Raw genomic sequence first — 15,898 nt, forward strand, 5'->3', positions numbered from 1 at the left:
GATTCAGTTCTGTGTGTCATCATTGAGGGAAGCCATTAACAAGCTCAGATTCCTCAGGATGAGAGTCAGGGAGTCCCAATACCTTGGCCTGTGTGAACTGATTAGAGAAATAGGTGACTCAAAAAAGGCTTAGGGTAGAACTGAGAGCTACCAAAGCAGACTGCCACACAGCCAAGGGACTAGACTGCGCATAGTTTCTGAGAGCAGAATGAGGACAAGTAGGTGGAAATTAGAGGAGGCAGAATTGGCTTCCATTTAAGGAACACTTTTCAAAAAAAAAACAACAGAATTGTCTTAAAGAAGAATGGGCTGCCACATGAAGGGAAAAATTCCCCATTGCTGGAAGTATTCAAGTGGAGGCTTTTGTTCTGAGTTGTTTTAAGAGGTGACTCTTTCACAGGATGATAGGAGGCTGAACTAGGTGATCTCTGTGGACCCTTCTTTGTTAACATTAAGATTCTATGAGTTCAGGGACAGGGCCCACTCCAGAGAGTAAGGACACTTGTCAGTATTGTGAGCAAATGATGATGTTGCATGAAACACAACTCAGAAGTTCACTTGTATATTGAAACAATGCATCTAAGTGGGAAAGAGTCAACTATACCAGGAGCTCAACTCCCAGAAGCAAAAGCCTTTTCATCTAAGAGCTAGCAAGGCCAGGGCTGGTGTTGGGTTTGGTCCTGGTTTGGTCCCAGGGTTGGGGGTTATGGATCAACTGAGACCTAGTAGTTAGGAAGAACTGAATTTGTAAGGTCTTTCCAGCTCCCTGAAAAGAAAGAAGAGCAGTCCCACTAAAGGGGCTGGGAGTTGTCTGCAGTTTGCAGGAGTGATCCATTTGCCTTGGGCAAAGCTGAAGAAGCCAAAAAAGAAAATAGGAGGTGTGGGGAGAAACAGACTCAATTTCTCTGGGTGGCTATTCAGTTAAGGATGTGTTTTGAGAAAACTGATTTAGCCTTAGCTCAGGTTATAGAAGCCAGGACTTGGATTTGGTCATCAGGTTTCAGACTTGAGGCTACAGCTAGAACCAGTTTTTCTTGCCCCCTTGAGAAGCAAGCAAGTTAAGGTGCCAAGCTGGAGCCGATTGTGAAGTTACCAACAGCATCAGTGAATTCTCAATGGATCATCAGAAGGTGATTAGTGGGGTTTGAGAAGCAGGTTTGAGAGCAGTGCTGAGCAAAGACTGAACATACCATTTGTGAAAATCTGGGGAGAGGCATGGTGAGAATTGAGGCAAGGACAGCTTGCAATACAAGCACAAGGTACAGTCTCAGACTTCTGAACCATCAGAAGGTGGCAGAGATGAAAAAGTGGCCTCCTGCTTTCCCAGAATGCAGTTTTTCCTTTTTACCTCCTTCCGGAATTGACTGTTCCCTGGGAATATTTGGTATTCGAGGATGCTGCCCTCATCCGCCAATCTTAGTGGGGTTATTTTTGTTTTTGGAAGAAATCTTAAGATCTATTTAAATTTTGTTGTAAGCTTCAAAACTCTGTTTAAATTTCATTTAAGCAAGTGGATGCACATGCATCTAGAAGGAATGATTCTGAAGAGACCCAAGTCAGCAGGCATTTTTGTTTAGTTTTGAGTATCATTTTTGTTTTTCCCCAAGTTACTCCCCAAGTAAACACTAGGAGGTGGTCCATTCCTACAAAGGTAACAAAGCCAAAATCGAATTGTTTGATCCCCATCAAAGCCCTTTGAGGTGTATGTATTAAGCATCATTGCCTCCAGGTTACAGGAGGTGGAACTGAGACTCAGAGATCTCATTTGGCTTTATATCACTGCTGCTGAGTATCAGAGCTGGCTTTGGCACGTGTGTGTGTGTGTGTGTGTGTGTGTGTGTATACACATATATGTGTATGTATATAGATAGATAACACTTGCTACTCTCTTTAATCCAGCTAACTACAGTTGATATCTGGGGATCTGAACCAAACACAGCCCTCATTGTGGTTTACCTAAAATTGGGGCATGGCAAATCTGGTAGATTTGGATAGGCTGGGGAAAAGGTGGTACAGAGTACTCCAAAGAAGAGTGGCGAGAGGATAGGGGAAAAAAGCACAGAAGCAGCATTAGAAAAGAGGAAGGAAGACCCTGCCCCCTCTGCTTGGCTGCTGCCCTGGAATCAAGGACGTGGAAGAGGGAATTACTGCTCCTGACTAAACTAGGAAAAAAAAGAAGTGGTGTCTGGGAAAGTCACTTTCAGTCTATGGGAGAAAAAGATTGCGTTTTTCCTGTTCTTCTAACTAGAAATGAACTTAGATTCTCAACAACAGCTGACTTTATCCCAGCTGTAGTTAGTGGCTCCTCTGATTCAAAGGTAGATATTGCCCCTGAAAGAGGGCTTGAAAGAACCTCCAGTTCTAAGGCACTGGCTATGCTTTATACTTCTGGGTTCCTGAAGATCTCTAACTTCTATTCTTGATTGTAGAGCTTATTGGATTATTTTTTAATACTACAAAGTGTTCACACTGCTAAACTACAGTTAGATATTGTGAACAACCACACATTAAGAAAAAACTTGCCTTCAGTTCCATTAAGTAAGTACGTATTGGAGCCTCCAACCTGCTAGGAATTGTGCTAGGTGTTGGGGCTTAAAAGACAAAAACAAAACATGGAGACCATTCAGAAAGCATTATACTGGAGTGAAATATGGACACAAAGAAGTAAAAACTAAACAATAGCAACTCATTTTAGAAATAATTTTGTCTCCTTTCATAAAGTTAACACCTTGGTGGTTTGGTGTAGCCCTGGGAAACTTGGGAATAAATAGCCTTCCTTAGGAGGAGGTTGCTCCTGAGCTGTAAGGCAGAGATTCTATCAGGAGCTGTTGGGAAAGGGCATGTGGGGCATAGCCCCCATGCAAATGCATGGAGGTAGAAATGGAATGTTATTTTGGGGTTAATAACTAGGCCACCAGTTAGACTGGGTTGGAGAATTTATTGAGGGGGGAGGGGGAATCATGAAATCAGATTGAAAAGATGGGCAGGTAGTCTGGGATATGTATTATATACTAAAAACAGCAGAGCTGAGGCTCAAAACTGAAGCTCAAAACATTTCTTTTATGGATCTTAGGGTCATAGGGCCAAGAAGAACTGTTCTCTTAAATTGGGCTTGACAAGAAGTCTTTGGAGCAAACAAGGCACCACACTTTTGTTTCTAATCTAGGGCAAGAAACAGATGCTTCTGTCCATTGACATTTCAGGCTTGGTTACCAAAAGGGAGGAATCATAAACTCAGTGTAGAAGGGCCCTATAGAGAAAATCTAATCCACCCCTTTAATTTTATAGATGAGGAAATTGCAGTGGCCATCTTTCCTCTTGTATCCCTCCCTGGTTAAATGGCTTGTGCTACTTACTTAAAGTGATAGCTAGCTACTTAGTGACAGAATCAAAACTAGAAACCAGAAGTCCTGACTTGCAGTTGAGAAGTCATTCCATTAGAGCACCATTTATACAGTGCCTGCCTTGCTAGCCTGTGAGCAAAGATACAGAATCATGTTCTCATAAAAGTGGCCTTTCTGTCTGAAGGATGACATGTTCCTTGGCATTAGAGAGAGAGAGAGAGAGAGGTTAAGTAAAAAGTAAAACTACTCTAAAAAGGAAGAAGGCAGCTGTGGTGCAGGGAAACTGCCCCAAATTTGTAGTCAGAGATTTTAGGTTCAAACCCAGCCTCTGTTCGGTACGGTTGTGTGATCCAGTGATGAATCACTTAACCTTTCTTGACATAGGTCTCCTCATCTGTAAAATGAAGGACTGAATTGGAGTCAGGAAGATTTGAATTCAGAGTTGGCCTCAGACACTTACTAGCTGTGTGACCCTGGGCAAGTCACTTAACCTCTGTTTGCCTTAATCTGCTGGAGAAGGAAATGTTGAACCCCTGCACACGGAAAAAGAGTTGGCAGAATTGAACAACAACAACAAAAGGTCCCTTTCAGCTCCAAACCCAGTGACCTTAAGTCAAAGCTGGCTTTGGCGAAGCCATGTGCCAGCATGTGATAACCACTCTGAGCTCTGGCCCGGGGCTGCCCCACACACAACCAGCAGGTAGTCCACTGGGTGAATCTGAGGGCCACCTGAGGGAGTTTGGAATGTTGCTTCTACAGAGAGAGAGAGGGTTTGGATACTTGGTGCTTGTGACACCTCTTGTATTTCTGGAGTTTCCTCCTAAATTTCAGTATGTTGCTGGGCATGATGGGGCAGCAGGCTAAGCTGGGCTGAGCCCCCAGGGACAAGGGAACAAGCCCTGGGGAAATGGAGCAGATCAGAGTGGGACAGACCTGTGATAGCCCCTTCACTTCCAGCCGTGGCCAATGCAGACCCGCTTTTGAAAGTTTTAGCTGCAGACTTAAGAAACAACCCACCAACCGTAACTCTTGCTGCCACCTGCTGGATGTGAGTGGTAGAACTCTGGAAACTCATTTCTTTGGCAATCATTTTATTGGGAGCTCATTCACACTGAAGAATGTCTCTGAATCATTCGGTTCTTTGTGCCATTTTCCCTTCTGCCAGCTTCCCTGAGCAGCCTGCTGATCACACCCTACCCGTCTCCAAGCTCCTCTTCCTCTTCTTCCAGCAGTTACCAGCGCCGCTGGCTTCGGAGCCAAACGACCAGTTTGGAGAATGGCATTGTCCCCAGGTGGTGAGTGGCAGGGGACAGGTGTGGGTAAAAATGGGCTGGGGTGGAAGGCGCCATGTTTCCTCTCCAGGGGAGCTCGGCTGATAATGGGAAAAGAGAGGTCTAACTGGTGGAGCTCTAGGCCGAGTCTCTAGATTTGCAGTCAGAGTCTCTCTTGAAACAGTCAGGCATCAGGCGGGGGAATCTGGGAACACGGGAGAATCTTAGTGTGGCAGTCACATGCTGGGTAGCCATTACAGAAGAGGCAGCATTAACTCAAAACGAGCACACATAGACTTGAATGGGGCGTCTTTCCAGAGCTACGGCTCATAGGGGAGATCAGATGAGTGTCTCCTGGCTTGTGGTGCCAAAGCCTTGGGTGGCTTCTGAAAGTTATAGGCGCTCCTTGCTTTAGACTTAGTTTTCTGCTCCAAAGTGAGGTTCAGATCAAATGGGATGAGAGTGAGCATGAGTCTAAACAGAGGCAGATGTCCTGCCTGTTGTCCTGTCCTTCACGGTTCCTCAGAGGCTTATATTACAGGCATGTTTTCCTTCATTTTCACTTCCTTTATGATTTCAGCAGTTGGCTTGGTGTAGCATTATTTTGCCACTAGGTCTGTGGCCCTCTCACTGTATTGAGTGCTACATGAAATGCATTTCATCAAAGACATCTTGGACACCAGCTATGTGCAGGACGGTCTGTTGGGCCCTTCTATAGAGATGAATAGAAACAAGGCAGTCTTTTCCTCCAAGGAGCTCACCATCTAGTAAGGGCCTGGGAGGCAGTGTGACAAGGAGCCATTCTAGATAGTATGTTCCAAGTGTGACATGCAGATGATAGAGTGATTCTACATTCATGTTTATACATGTTTGGGGGGGGGGGGTAATGAGAGAAGGCTTCATGAAGAAGGTACTGTTTGAGCTGGACCATGAAGAATAGATTTCAAAGTGGAGATGTGTGGGAAGTTAACCAATAGACTTCATTAGATTTTCGAAAAGGCATTACTAAGATGGTATAGTAAAAACAGTTGGTATAAAAGCCTGATGTGCACTCTCCCACAAATACATGTGGTGTTCATGGGAAGAATGGCCTTGAACCTAAAGTAGAGGCAACACTGTGGGGTGTTAGACAGGAGTACTGTACTTGGAGTGAGGAAGACCTGAGTTCAAATTTCACTTCAGACACTCAGTAGCTGTGTGAACCTCGGCAAGTCATTTAACCTCTTTCAGCCTTAGTTTCCTTGTCTGTAAAAATGGGAATAATTATGGTGCCTACTTCCCAGGGTTATGAAGATCAACCCTCTTCCGCTCCCCCTTGCTGCCTGGCCTGGCCCATTCTGGGCAAAGACCTCTGCCTCCCTAAAATTATGAGCTGGTGAATGACTTACTGTTTTATGTGTAGGGCCAAGGAATGTGACTGATTCTCTCATCCAATCAGTCATGGAATGTTTGCTGTGTGGAGTCAGTATATTTTATCCATGGGTCTCCCTATAATCCTCTCAAACTGATTAGAGATTTATTTGCACATTATGATAGAATTGGGGGAAAGTTCCTTGTCCCCAACTTTATACTCTGATTGCATTCTGAGTCCTCTGGGAGTTAAACTGCCTCCCTAACATTGTGTGTAGAAAACCTGTGAATGCTGTGGTCTGAGTTTGAGCACGTAGAGTCACAGAATCTTAGAGTTGGCAGGAGCCTTTCAGTCTTACAGATGAGGACACCGTGGCCCTGGTCACACACTGAGGTTTGTCCAGGGATCCTAAAGGCCTCACTCAACTTCAGATTCATCCTCTATGTGAGCCTCTGGTAGTGGAGCTCCTCGGCCAGCACAAACCCGCTTTTAGAGGGCCCTGCGGGCCTGGCCGTGGATTCGGCTTTCACTTCTCTGTGCTCGCTTCCTCTCGGGCTGTCTGATGGCACTGACCACACTTCCTTCTGAGCCCATCCTACTCTGCACCCTTTCTAATTCTCTCCACTGGGAAGGAGGATGTTTTTCCCCTGTTGAAATGACTCTGTTTTGTCTTCTCTGTACTTTGGACTGACTGATTTGTGAAATATTCTCATTTCATCTCCTCCACTAGAATGTAAACCCTCTGAGGGGCCAGATGGCTTCTTTTTTGTTTTTGTCATCCCAGTGCCTACCAGGTATTTTAAAAAACATTTGTATTTATTACTTATTTTTGCAAGCCTTATTTTTCCTTCTCACCTCTTCCCCCTGCCTCCCAAAGAACAAACAAATAAATAAAAATCCTGATGAACGAATAAGCACAGTGCAGCAAAGCACATTCCCACGTTGCTCAGTCCAAACTGCATGTCTCACTCTGCATTTTAAGTCCACCACCTCTCTGGTAGGAGGCAAGGAGCCTGCTCACTTTGGTCCTTGGAAAATAGGGTTTCACATCGCCTTCATGAGAATTCCAAAGTCTTCCAAATTTGTTTTTCTGTAACATGTTTTTATCATTATATATCTAGTTCCACTCAGTTCTTTCTCTTGTATTAGGTCCTCTGAAACTGTTTCTGCTGGCATGTTGTATTTTTACATTAAGTCCGTAGTGTTTAATGTGTTTATTGAAGTGAAGGAAGCACCCAGAGTCTTGAATATGTACATTTTTAGCATGAGTTATTTGTCACTTGTTCAGAATGTTTATTCTGGAAAGAGCTCTGGGCCAGCAAATGAAACCCAGCTTCAGCTCAGTCACCAACTCGCTGTTTGCTCCTAGACAAGTCCTTCGACCCTTTTCCATTTCACTTGCGTCATTTGTAAAGTGTCCTATGCCCCTGGATGGTTTCTGAGGATAAAGTGAGGTCAAAGAAACGTGTGCCATTAGCAAAGATCATAAGTCACCTAGTATATCCTTCTACAGATGAGGAAACAGCCCCAAGGAGTTTGAGTCTTACACAAAACCATATAGCTAGTGAGTGTCAGAGTTGGGACTAGAACCAAAATTTCTTGATTGCCAGGCCAGAGTAGTTTCCACTATGCATGTCCAACATCCTCCTTCCCAGTGGAGAACATAGACATGCATGCAGTCCTCTAAAAAGGTACACCTGTATTTAGACTATCACCATGATACCTCCAGGCTAATGGATCACGATTATGAGGATAGTTTAGGTCTATGCACTGAAGTCCAGTTGCACATGCTCTGGCACAGGTGTTTGATAAATGCTTGTATAGCACTGTGTGATTCAGGCAAACCTGGCATCCTCACAGCTTCCCAATAGATGGCGCACTTTCTCCTTTGACAGAACTGGGGCCAGAGATCTAATGGACAGACTGACTGATTTGAGAAGGAACTTTGAAGAAAGCATGTGTTTGCTTTCATGAGGAATCTTTTTGGCTTGTTAATGACAGTTTGCATTTGAGTTAGATGAAATGTTATTTGTTACCTGGGAAGGGTCTTTGCTGAGAGCCTTTGAAAAGTGACAGTGATTTTTAAAGAGCATCAATAAAATAAAATTGATTCCAGAAATATGGTGCTTAAGATTTCCTGAAAGAGAGGTCAAAGGAAAGGGTGAGCTTAGGACAGGAGTCAGAGGGCTCCGTTTTACCTTGCTTAATGCCTGCTTTTTAGATTGGATTGTTTTGAAATACGAAGGTACAGATTGGATTTGGAAATGTTTCTTATATAGAACCAAAATGCTGGAAGGTAAAATGAAACCTGTTCTGGGCCCATGGGGAGAGGAAGAAGGCTAGGTGGCCAATCCGAGAAGGGATGCCCTGACTGGAATGGATGAACTGAGTGGCATGCTCTGGAAGGGAGGGTCTTCTTGAAATGATTCATTCAGAACAGGCTTGTTGGGCCCCACTGTAAGTTCCAGTATCTTCTCCTAGAAAGCCAGGCACGTGCCTTTTATGTTGCAGTGCACAGAATTTGTAATTGCTTCCTAGAAACTTTGTAAGGAATGTCTGGTGCAGTCTTATCTCACTTAGGGATCCCTTTGAAAGTAGAGCCAGTAACTTAACTTTATGTCCCTCTGAGGCTAGAAAATGATGAACTCCATACTTTAAGCATTTATAAAAATAATTATATTTGCAAAACTTTGGGAGATATTTGTATTAAGGTTTTAAAAAACCAAAACACTAGGAGTTTATAAAAACACTATAGTTTATGCCTAATTCCACCATGCCTAATTAACCTCCAATCTTCATTCTTGCCCTTTTGTAGTTCTCTGCTAAGAGATCATAGGAACAGAAGACTTAGGGTTCAGACTTAGAAGTCGTCAAGTTCAGCCTCTTTATTCTGCTGATGTGGAACCTGAGACCCAGAGAAGTTAAGTCAGTGAGAGTATACTTGTGTGTTTGAGTCAGGGACTGCACTAGGTGTTGAGGACGCCAAGACAGTCACTGCCCTCAGGGAGTTGGTATTCTTTTTGAGAAGTGCATGTATTCAAGAGCACCAAATCAGTGCAAGGAGAGCCATCCAAAAAGACCTTGTGCCCAAGGTGGAACTTGAGCTGAGTCCTGGGAGGCCAAGTCGAGGCAGCAGTGCACTCCCAGCTTGGCGTGGAGATATGAAGTGGGGAGCTGTGTATGAAGAGCATAGATCTGTGGACCTGAGTTAGGGAAGACCTTTAAAATGCCCAGGAGAGTAGTTTAGTGTGCTCCTGGAGGTGGTAGGGAAATGCTAGAGATGACTATTAATCTTTTCCTTCATTCAGGAAGAATTTATTATAGGCCACACCCTTAGCTTCAAGACTGGTATACCCATGTAAAAGTGAATCAGTCCTTCCATTGCATACATAGAGGGGAGTGGTGGCCAGGGAAGGACGCTGTTGTTTGGGAAGTTACAGAGTCATTGAGCTGAACTAGAGAACAGAAGGTTGGCACACCTTTCCAAGAGCATTAGTAGTATTAGTGCGATAGCATTCCTCCCAGACAGGGTCTGGAGAGAGGCAGGAGGGCAGTGAGGGGTGTCAGAGCTTACTTACTCTCAGAGTCTGTTTAGATTTCCAAGATTTTGTGGTAATAGAAGAGAGGGCTTCCTGTTAGGTTCTTAATACTGAACTCGACCAAGGTGATTGAATCAAAGTGCAGCCACAATTCCACCTGGTGGTTCTGATGGCATCTGTTGGGACGATGCCCATTTGTGATGACAAATAAAGTAGCCCTTTGCAGCTCTTATCCCTAACTACTTAATTCCAGTTATAGGTATGGATAGACAAAAGGGGCAGAAAGAATAGGAGTTTCGAGGGAATAGATGCTTTATACCTCTCTCCAAAACAACTTTTAGGCTCATAGGATTATAGATTTAAAGCTGGAGGGGACCTTGGAGGCCATGCAGTCTACCCTCTTGACTTTTCAGATGAGAAAACTGACCCCCAGAGAAGTTGTGTATTCACCCTAGTAACATAGCTAGTCTGATTTGAACTCAAGTCTTCCTGACTCCAAGTTGAGCACTCTACCCACTACTCTACTGAGCTGCCTATATCAGACTATTTAATAGTGAGGTTACCCAAAAAGGACTAAGCACATACCAGGTGGCTTGTAGGCTTTTTAAAAAAATGAGCATTCTTAGTGATCTTGTTCCTGGAAAAGCCTAATGCTGCTCTTCTAGTTTTTCAGAAAGGGAGATTTTAAAAGTAGAGAAAACATGATCAGTTAGTGAGAGATTGAGCTCTGGCTTCAAACTGTGACTTTGGGGGGGTGGGGGGGTGGGGGGGGCGGGCGGTCAATGAGGGTTAAGTGTCTTGCCCAGGGACTCACAGCTAGTAAGTGTCAAATGTCTGAGGCCGGATTTGAACTTGGGTCCTCCTGAATCCACGGTTGGTGCTTTATCCACTGTCCCACCTAGCAACTCCCAAACTATGACTTTAAAAAAAATGTCCTGATGTCTCATTTTTATAGCACAGTGTGACATCTTCTCATCTCCCTCACACAGAATCTCCCCTCTACCCCCAACAGTACAAACAGACAACAAAACAGTGAAGCAGAACCATCTATGATAGCGACTGTCTCTCCCTGTGCCTAGATTCAGCACTGGAGGGTACTCTGGAGCTTCTGTTTCATTTGTTCTTCAGGGATGAGATGGATCATTGTAATTAACATTTGGCTTCTTCCAGTGTTATTTTGGTTTACATTATGATGTGTAATTACTCTTACTTTTTCTGCTTCCTTTACATCAATTCATACAGATCTTCCCATGCTTTAATAAATGATTCCTCATTTATTGTTTTTTTAAAAGCACAGCAGTATCTTCCATTGTATTTATAAACCACAGTTTGTTTCATTTTTTTGCTACCACAAAAAGTTGCTTTTCTGTCATTGATCTCCTTTGGGTATTTACCCAGTAGTGAGACCACTGCCTCAAAGGATGTGAGTAGTTTAGGGACTCTGCATGTTTTCAAAGTCAAAATATGAGCTTCTTGGCTTAGCATCTCCTGATTCTTGATCTGTCTCTGGGATAATTCACTGGGGTTGAAGTATTAGCCAATCTAGTGTGATTTAACACCTGACAATTTAACAAAGCCGTTTTTCCCATGCACAGGTCAACTGAGGAGACTTTTAGTTTGGCTGATGAGACCTGTAGTTCTAACCCCTCCATAGTTCGAAGGAAGAAAATCGCCATCAGCATCATCTTCTCCCTGTCTGAAAAAGAAGAGGCACAGAAGAACTTCCAGGATTTCTTTTTCTCTCACTTCCCTCTCTTTGAATCCCACATGAACAGGCTGAAGAGTGCAATTGAAAAGGTACCACATCCTAGTCTGATGGATGAGATGGAAAAGCAATAGTACTGAGCCTTGTTTGCTCCTTTCCAGTGGAAACCTTTGGGATGGGAATCGGAGCAGCCCTTGGGGGACCTGCTGGGTATTGGGGGGTGGTTAGAGAGGAAAAGGTGGATCTCCCTCGGAGAGGGCTATTTGGTTCCTTGATGTCAGTGTTGTTGTGGTTGAAATTGATCAAAAGATTGACCCTTGTTAGTAAAGCTGGGTGATGAGTTCTAAAGGAATGTCTTCTCTGGGAAGTAATTTTGCCTGCTCTCTTTTTCAATAAGGCCATGATCTCTTGCCGGAAGATAGCTGAATCAAGTCACAGAGTACAGTTTTATATCAGCCATCTGATGGAAGCTCTGGGAGAGTTCAGGTGAGCTTCTGGAAAGGGGAAAACACAACCCAGGTCCTGGAGGCTGCTAGTGAGCACTGGGTCCATAGGCTATAGAGATAACGAATAATGAAGATATAATGAATACATAAAATTTGTAAAGAGCTTTAAAGTTTATGGAGCACTTGTATATAATTATAAAACACTTGATGAACTTTCTTGCATTGCATGTGTATGGCTCAATCCCTTCAGCTAAAGGGGAAAAAAAATCCCTTTTTAAAGATGAAGGGCAGCTAGGTGGCGCAGTGGATAAAGCACCGACTGGATTCAGAAGGATCTGAGTTCAAATTCGGCCTCAGACACTTGACACTTATTAGCTGTGTGACCCTGGGCAAGTCACTTAACCCTCATTGCCCGGGGGGGGGGGGGGTCGGTGAAGATGAAGGAAGAGAAGCTAAGGGAGATACAATTCTTGTCTGAGGCAGAACTTGAACTCAAGTGTTCTTACCTCAGATCCCGTATTCTGTCCCAGCCTGTCTGCTTGAAGGAGAAAGTAGCCAAGAGAAGTAAGACAGGAGTGGGGAGGGGGTTGTACAGTTTGTAGGTCAATGCTTAGCAGTTCAGGAACAAGGTACAGAGTCTCTAGTACAAAGTATTCCTTACCACTAGCAAAGAGGCAACTTAAGATGGGTTTTTTAAAAAAAAATCTCATGTGCGTGCAATATATGCATGTATGTATACACACACATATACAATCAAGCAATATGGTACAGAGGAAAGAATGCTGGGTTTGGAGTAAGAGGACCTGGGTTCAAATCTCCATTCTACCACGTGTGTCATGTGCGCTCATGGACGTAACATTTACTAAGCACCTCCTGTATGCTTGTCACTGAACTCCTGAGCGATCACTTTGATGCTCTGAAAATTCATAAAACCGTGGAATCCTAGATTTAGAGCTGGGGAAAGATCTTAGGGATATCCTAGGCCCCCTTTTTCATCTAATGGGTGAGGAAATGAAAGACCAGAACAGTCAAATGACTTGCTAGAGGTGCCACCTTAGTACTGCGCAGGCTCCACTTGCACATGCTGTTTTCTTTTATCCAAATGGCATGCCAGCCTGTGGGTAGAAAGATAACCCTCTTGTGGAAAGAAGTGGTGCCTGGGTTCTTTCCTCTGTGGCTGAGTTGGCATTGTAGTGCTCTTCTGTGTAGCCAGTTTCCCACTGGGGACTGGGATACCCATCTTACCCTAGCTGGGAGCTAATGCACTTGATTCTTTACTCAGTGGCTGTGGAATGAGCCGCTCTCTTAGGATGTTCTAGGAGATTTTGCAGACATGAGACTGGAACACCTTGGGTTTAGGAATGCTTAAATGGAGTGAAATGGCTCAATTTAGGAGATCCTGGTAACATGTGGGGCCTGTTCATTGACCAGCCAGTTGTTCTGGAAATGATCAGATGCGATAGGAGAGAGTATTGCATGACAGTAATCCCTGGCAAAGCTCATGATTTTACATGATTCTCTGGTTACGTATTTGAGAGCTACTGTGAAATCATACTTTCTGAAAACAATGAGGATCTTAGCTGATAAGGACTTTAAAAAAAATTTTTAATGTTTTGTTTAGGTTGGTTACCCAAAGGTGTCTCCGGAATCGAGACTGTTATATTGCTCAAACTTGTGATCCTGACCCATAGTTGTATGAAAATGTGATTCAGGAGCCAAAAATCTGAAATCCCAGAACCAGGAAATGACCCTGCGGCCACAGCCACATCTGTTTCCATTTTTAAAAACTTATCACTTAGAAAATGTGATGACATAAACATTACTGGAATGGGGATCCCTGTCTGAGCAAAGTAATCCCATTCCACTTGGTCATGAATGACTCTCACTTTATAAGTTACTAGGGCAATAGACAAGGGTCTGAAAGACCTCAGTTCATATCCTGCCCTAGATACTTACTAGCCATGTGACTCTGGATAAATCACTTAACTTCTCTGGATTTCAGGTTCCTCATCTGTGTAAAATGAGTTGATGCTTCTATGGTCCCCTATAGCTCTAAAAATCTGTAATCTTGCAATCTATTAAAAAAATTTAAGCAAGGCAGAGTTGTATTATGGTCACCACATTTAATAATGATGACGATAGCTAGCATTTATATAATGCTTTAAAATGTGCAAAGTGCTTCACAAATATTGACCCCTAGGCAAGTCACTTGACCTCCGTTTGCCTCAGTTTCCTCATCTATGATATAGGGATAATAATAAACCTTATCCCCCAGGGTTGTTTTGAGAATCTAATGAGATAATATTTGTAAAGTGCTGTATCAATGCCAGCCATGATAATAATAATAATGGGCCAGATTTGAACTCCGTGTCGGAGGGTCTCTGTCCTCCATCCCACCTCCGCTGCCCCGGACGTGTATTTTTTGAATAGATAGCTAGAGGAAATCTTGTGGGCCTGGCAGGACTTCTGGTTGATTGTTTTACATTTAGAAACACACCAGTGTTTTGCTGAGCTGGGTACCTGAGTGCAAGTGCCACCTTTGCCTTTAATTGTGTGTTGTGGGGAAAGTCATTCAGACTCTCTAGGGTTTGGTTTTCTTAAATGGAAAAGTGTTGAGGAAGATAATTTATAGAAGTCTTGGTTACAAGGCTTCCGATGAGAAAGACTCCATTCAAGTCCTAACTCTGACATACGGAGTGCCCAGTCTTCTGAGGAGGGAGGTTTTTAGACAAGGACTTTCCTACCCTGACAGAATCTTAGATCTGGAGAGGGGGAGGGGTGGTGGTGGTAGAAGAGGAGGAGGAGGAGGGGGAGGGGGAGGAGGAGGAGGAGGAGGGGGAGGAGGAGGAGGAGGAGGGGGAGTCCCTTCTAGCTCTAGAGTTTGATGATCATGTCTTTTTTGAGTTCTTAGACAAAAAAGGGGGAGTGAAGAGAAATGTTCGCGTGCTTCTGTAAGCTGAAAGGGTGTTTTAGCCTAGAGGAGCACGTGGGCTGCCTTTCCCCGGGGCCCTGGGCCCTGTTTCATTTGGTGAATACCTTACATTCTCCACCAGGATCTCCTTATTTATCGAATACGGCACACTGTAAAGCTAAAGGCAGTTTTTTAAATGGCTCCTAAAGCACTTGGCGCCTTTTCAGGGCAATTCCCCTACCAGATGTTGTTACTCACCAAGCTTAACCAGAGCTGTCTGCCTTGTATTTCTTTCTCTCTTCCCCATCTCATCTGCAGAGGGACTATCTGGAACTTGTACTCTGTTCCGAGGATCACCGAACCCGTGTGGCTCACTATGATGTCCAGCACATTGGAAAGAACGCAGCTCTGCCAGCGCTTTCTCAAGGAGTTTACACTTCTAATTGAACAGATCAACAAGAATCAGTACGCTTCCCCCTTCCCGGCCTTACATCCCAAAGCATGCCAGTCCCTTGGTGCACAGAAGCATGTGCACAGGCACTTGTATTGGTTCCTGCTGTGGTATCCTGGCCTAGCATTGATCATCTTGGTTGTAATTTTGTTTCTCCTCTAGGTTTTTTGCTGCATTACTCACTGCAGTATTAACTTACCACCTGGCGTGGGTGCCAACTGTGATGCCTGTCGATCATCCTCCAATCAAAGCCTTTTCTGAGAAGCGTACTTCACAGTCTGTGAACATGCTGGCCAAAACACACCCCTACAACCCTCTCTGGGCACAGCTGGGTTAGTAGCTGATTCTGGTCTCTGGAGAGACCCTTAGAATGTGTAGATCTGAATGAATATTTTGCACGATGGGAAACCAGAGTCCTGCCTCTGACATACATGGGCTTTGTGACTGTGGGCAAGTCACTTGACCTTTCAGTGCCCCAGACAGCTCTAGTAGGAGACACTCCAGAGGAGTTGCTGATCGGTGGAGGAGGTCTTCAAAGTACAAACCCCCTGTTCCTTTGCTCCCCAAGTAACAATAGGACTTTTTACAGAGCACACTAAGATTTACAAAGCATTCTACATATATTATCTTATTTTATCCTATGAACAATTCAGGTCTTTATGAAGTTGTCTGTTTCTCTGTCCTTTACCTCATGCTGCTTCCCTGAAAATAAGGAATATTCTACTTCATTGGTTTTAAAGCTTTTTGTTCTCAGGACCCCTTTAGACCCTAAAAAAAGTATTGTGGACTCCCCTGAAGAGCTTTTGTTAATGTTTTTTATAACAACTTAAATTTACCACATTAGAAATTGAAATGTCTTATAAAAATACTTTGGACCACA

The 15,898-nt window shown here is 43.9% G+C and overlaps 1 protein-coding gene across 1 annotated transcript in view; it reads left to right on the top strand.

Annotated features, from left to right (window-relative positions):
* Positions 1–15,898, top strand: part of FNIP2 (folliculin interacting protein 2) — a 146,247-nt gene that overhangs the window by 80,827 nt on the left and 49,522 nt on the right. Inside the window, 5 exon segments of the mRNA XM_043970382.1 lie at positions 4,510–4,639; positions 11,101–11,302; positions 11,608–11,696; positions 14,886–15,032; positions 15,181–15,350. Coding sequence (XP_043826317.1) covers positions 4,510–4,639; positions 11,101–11,302; positions 11,608–11,696; positions 14,886–15,032; positions 15,181–15,350 — 738 coding nt within the window.

Source organism: Dromiciops gliroides, chromosome 6 (assembly GCF_019393635.1).
Source record: "Dromiciops gliroides isolate mDroGli1 chromosome 6, mDroGli1.pri, whole genome shotgun sequence".
In the NCBI taxonomy this organism is placed as follows: Eukaryota; Metazoa; Chordata; class Mammalia; order Microbiotheria; family Microbiotheriidae; genus Dromiciops; species Dromiciops gliroides.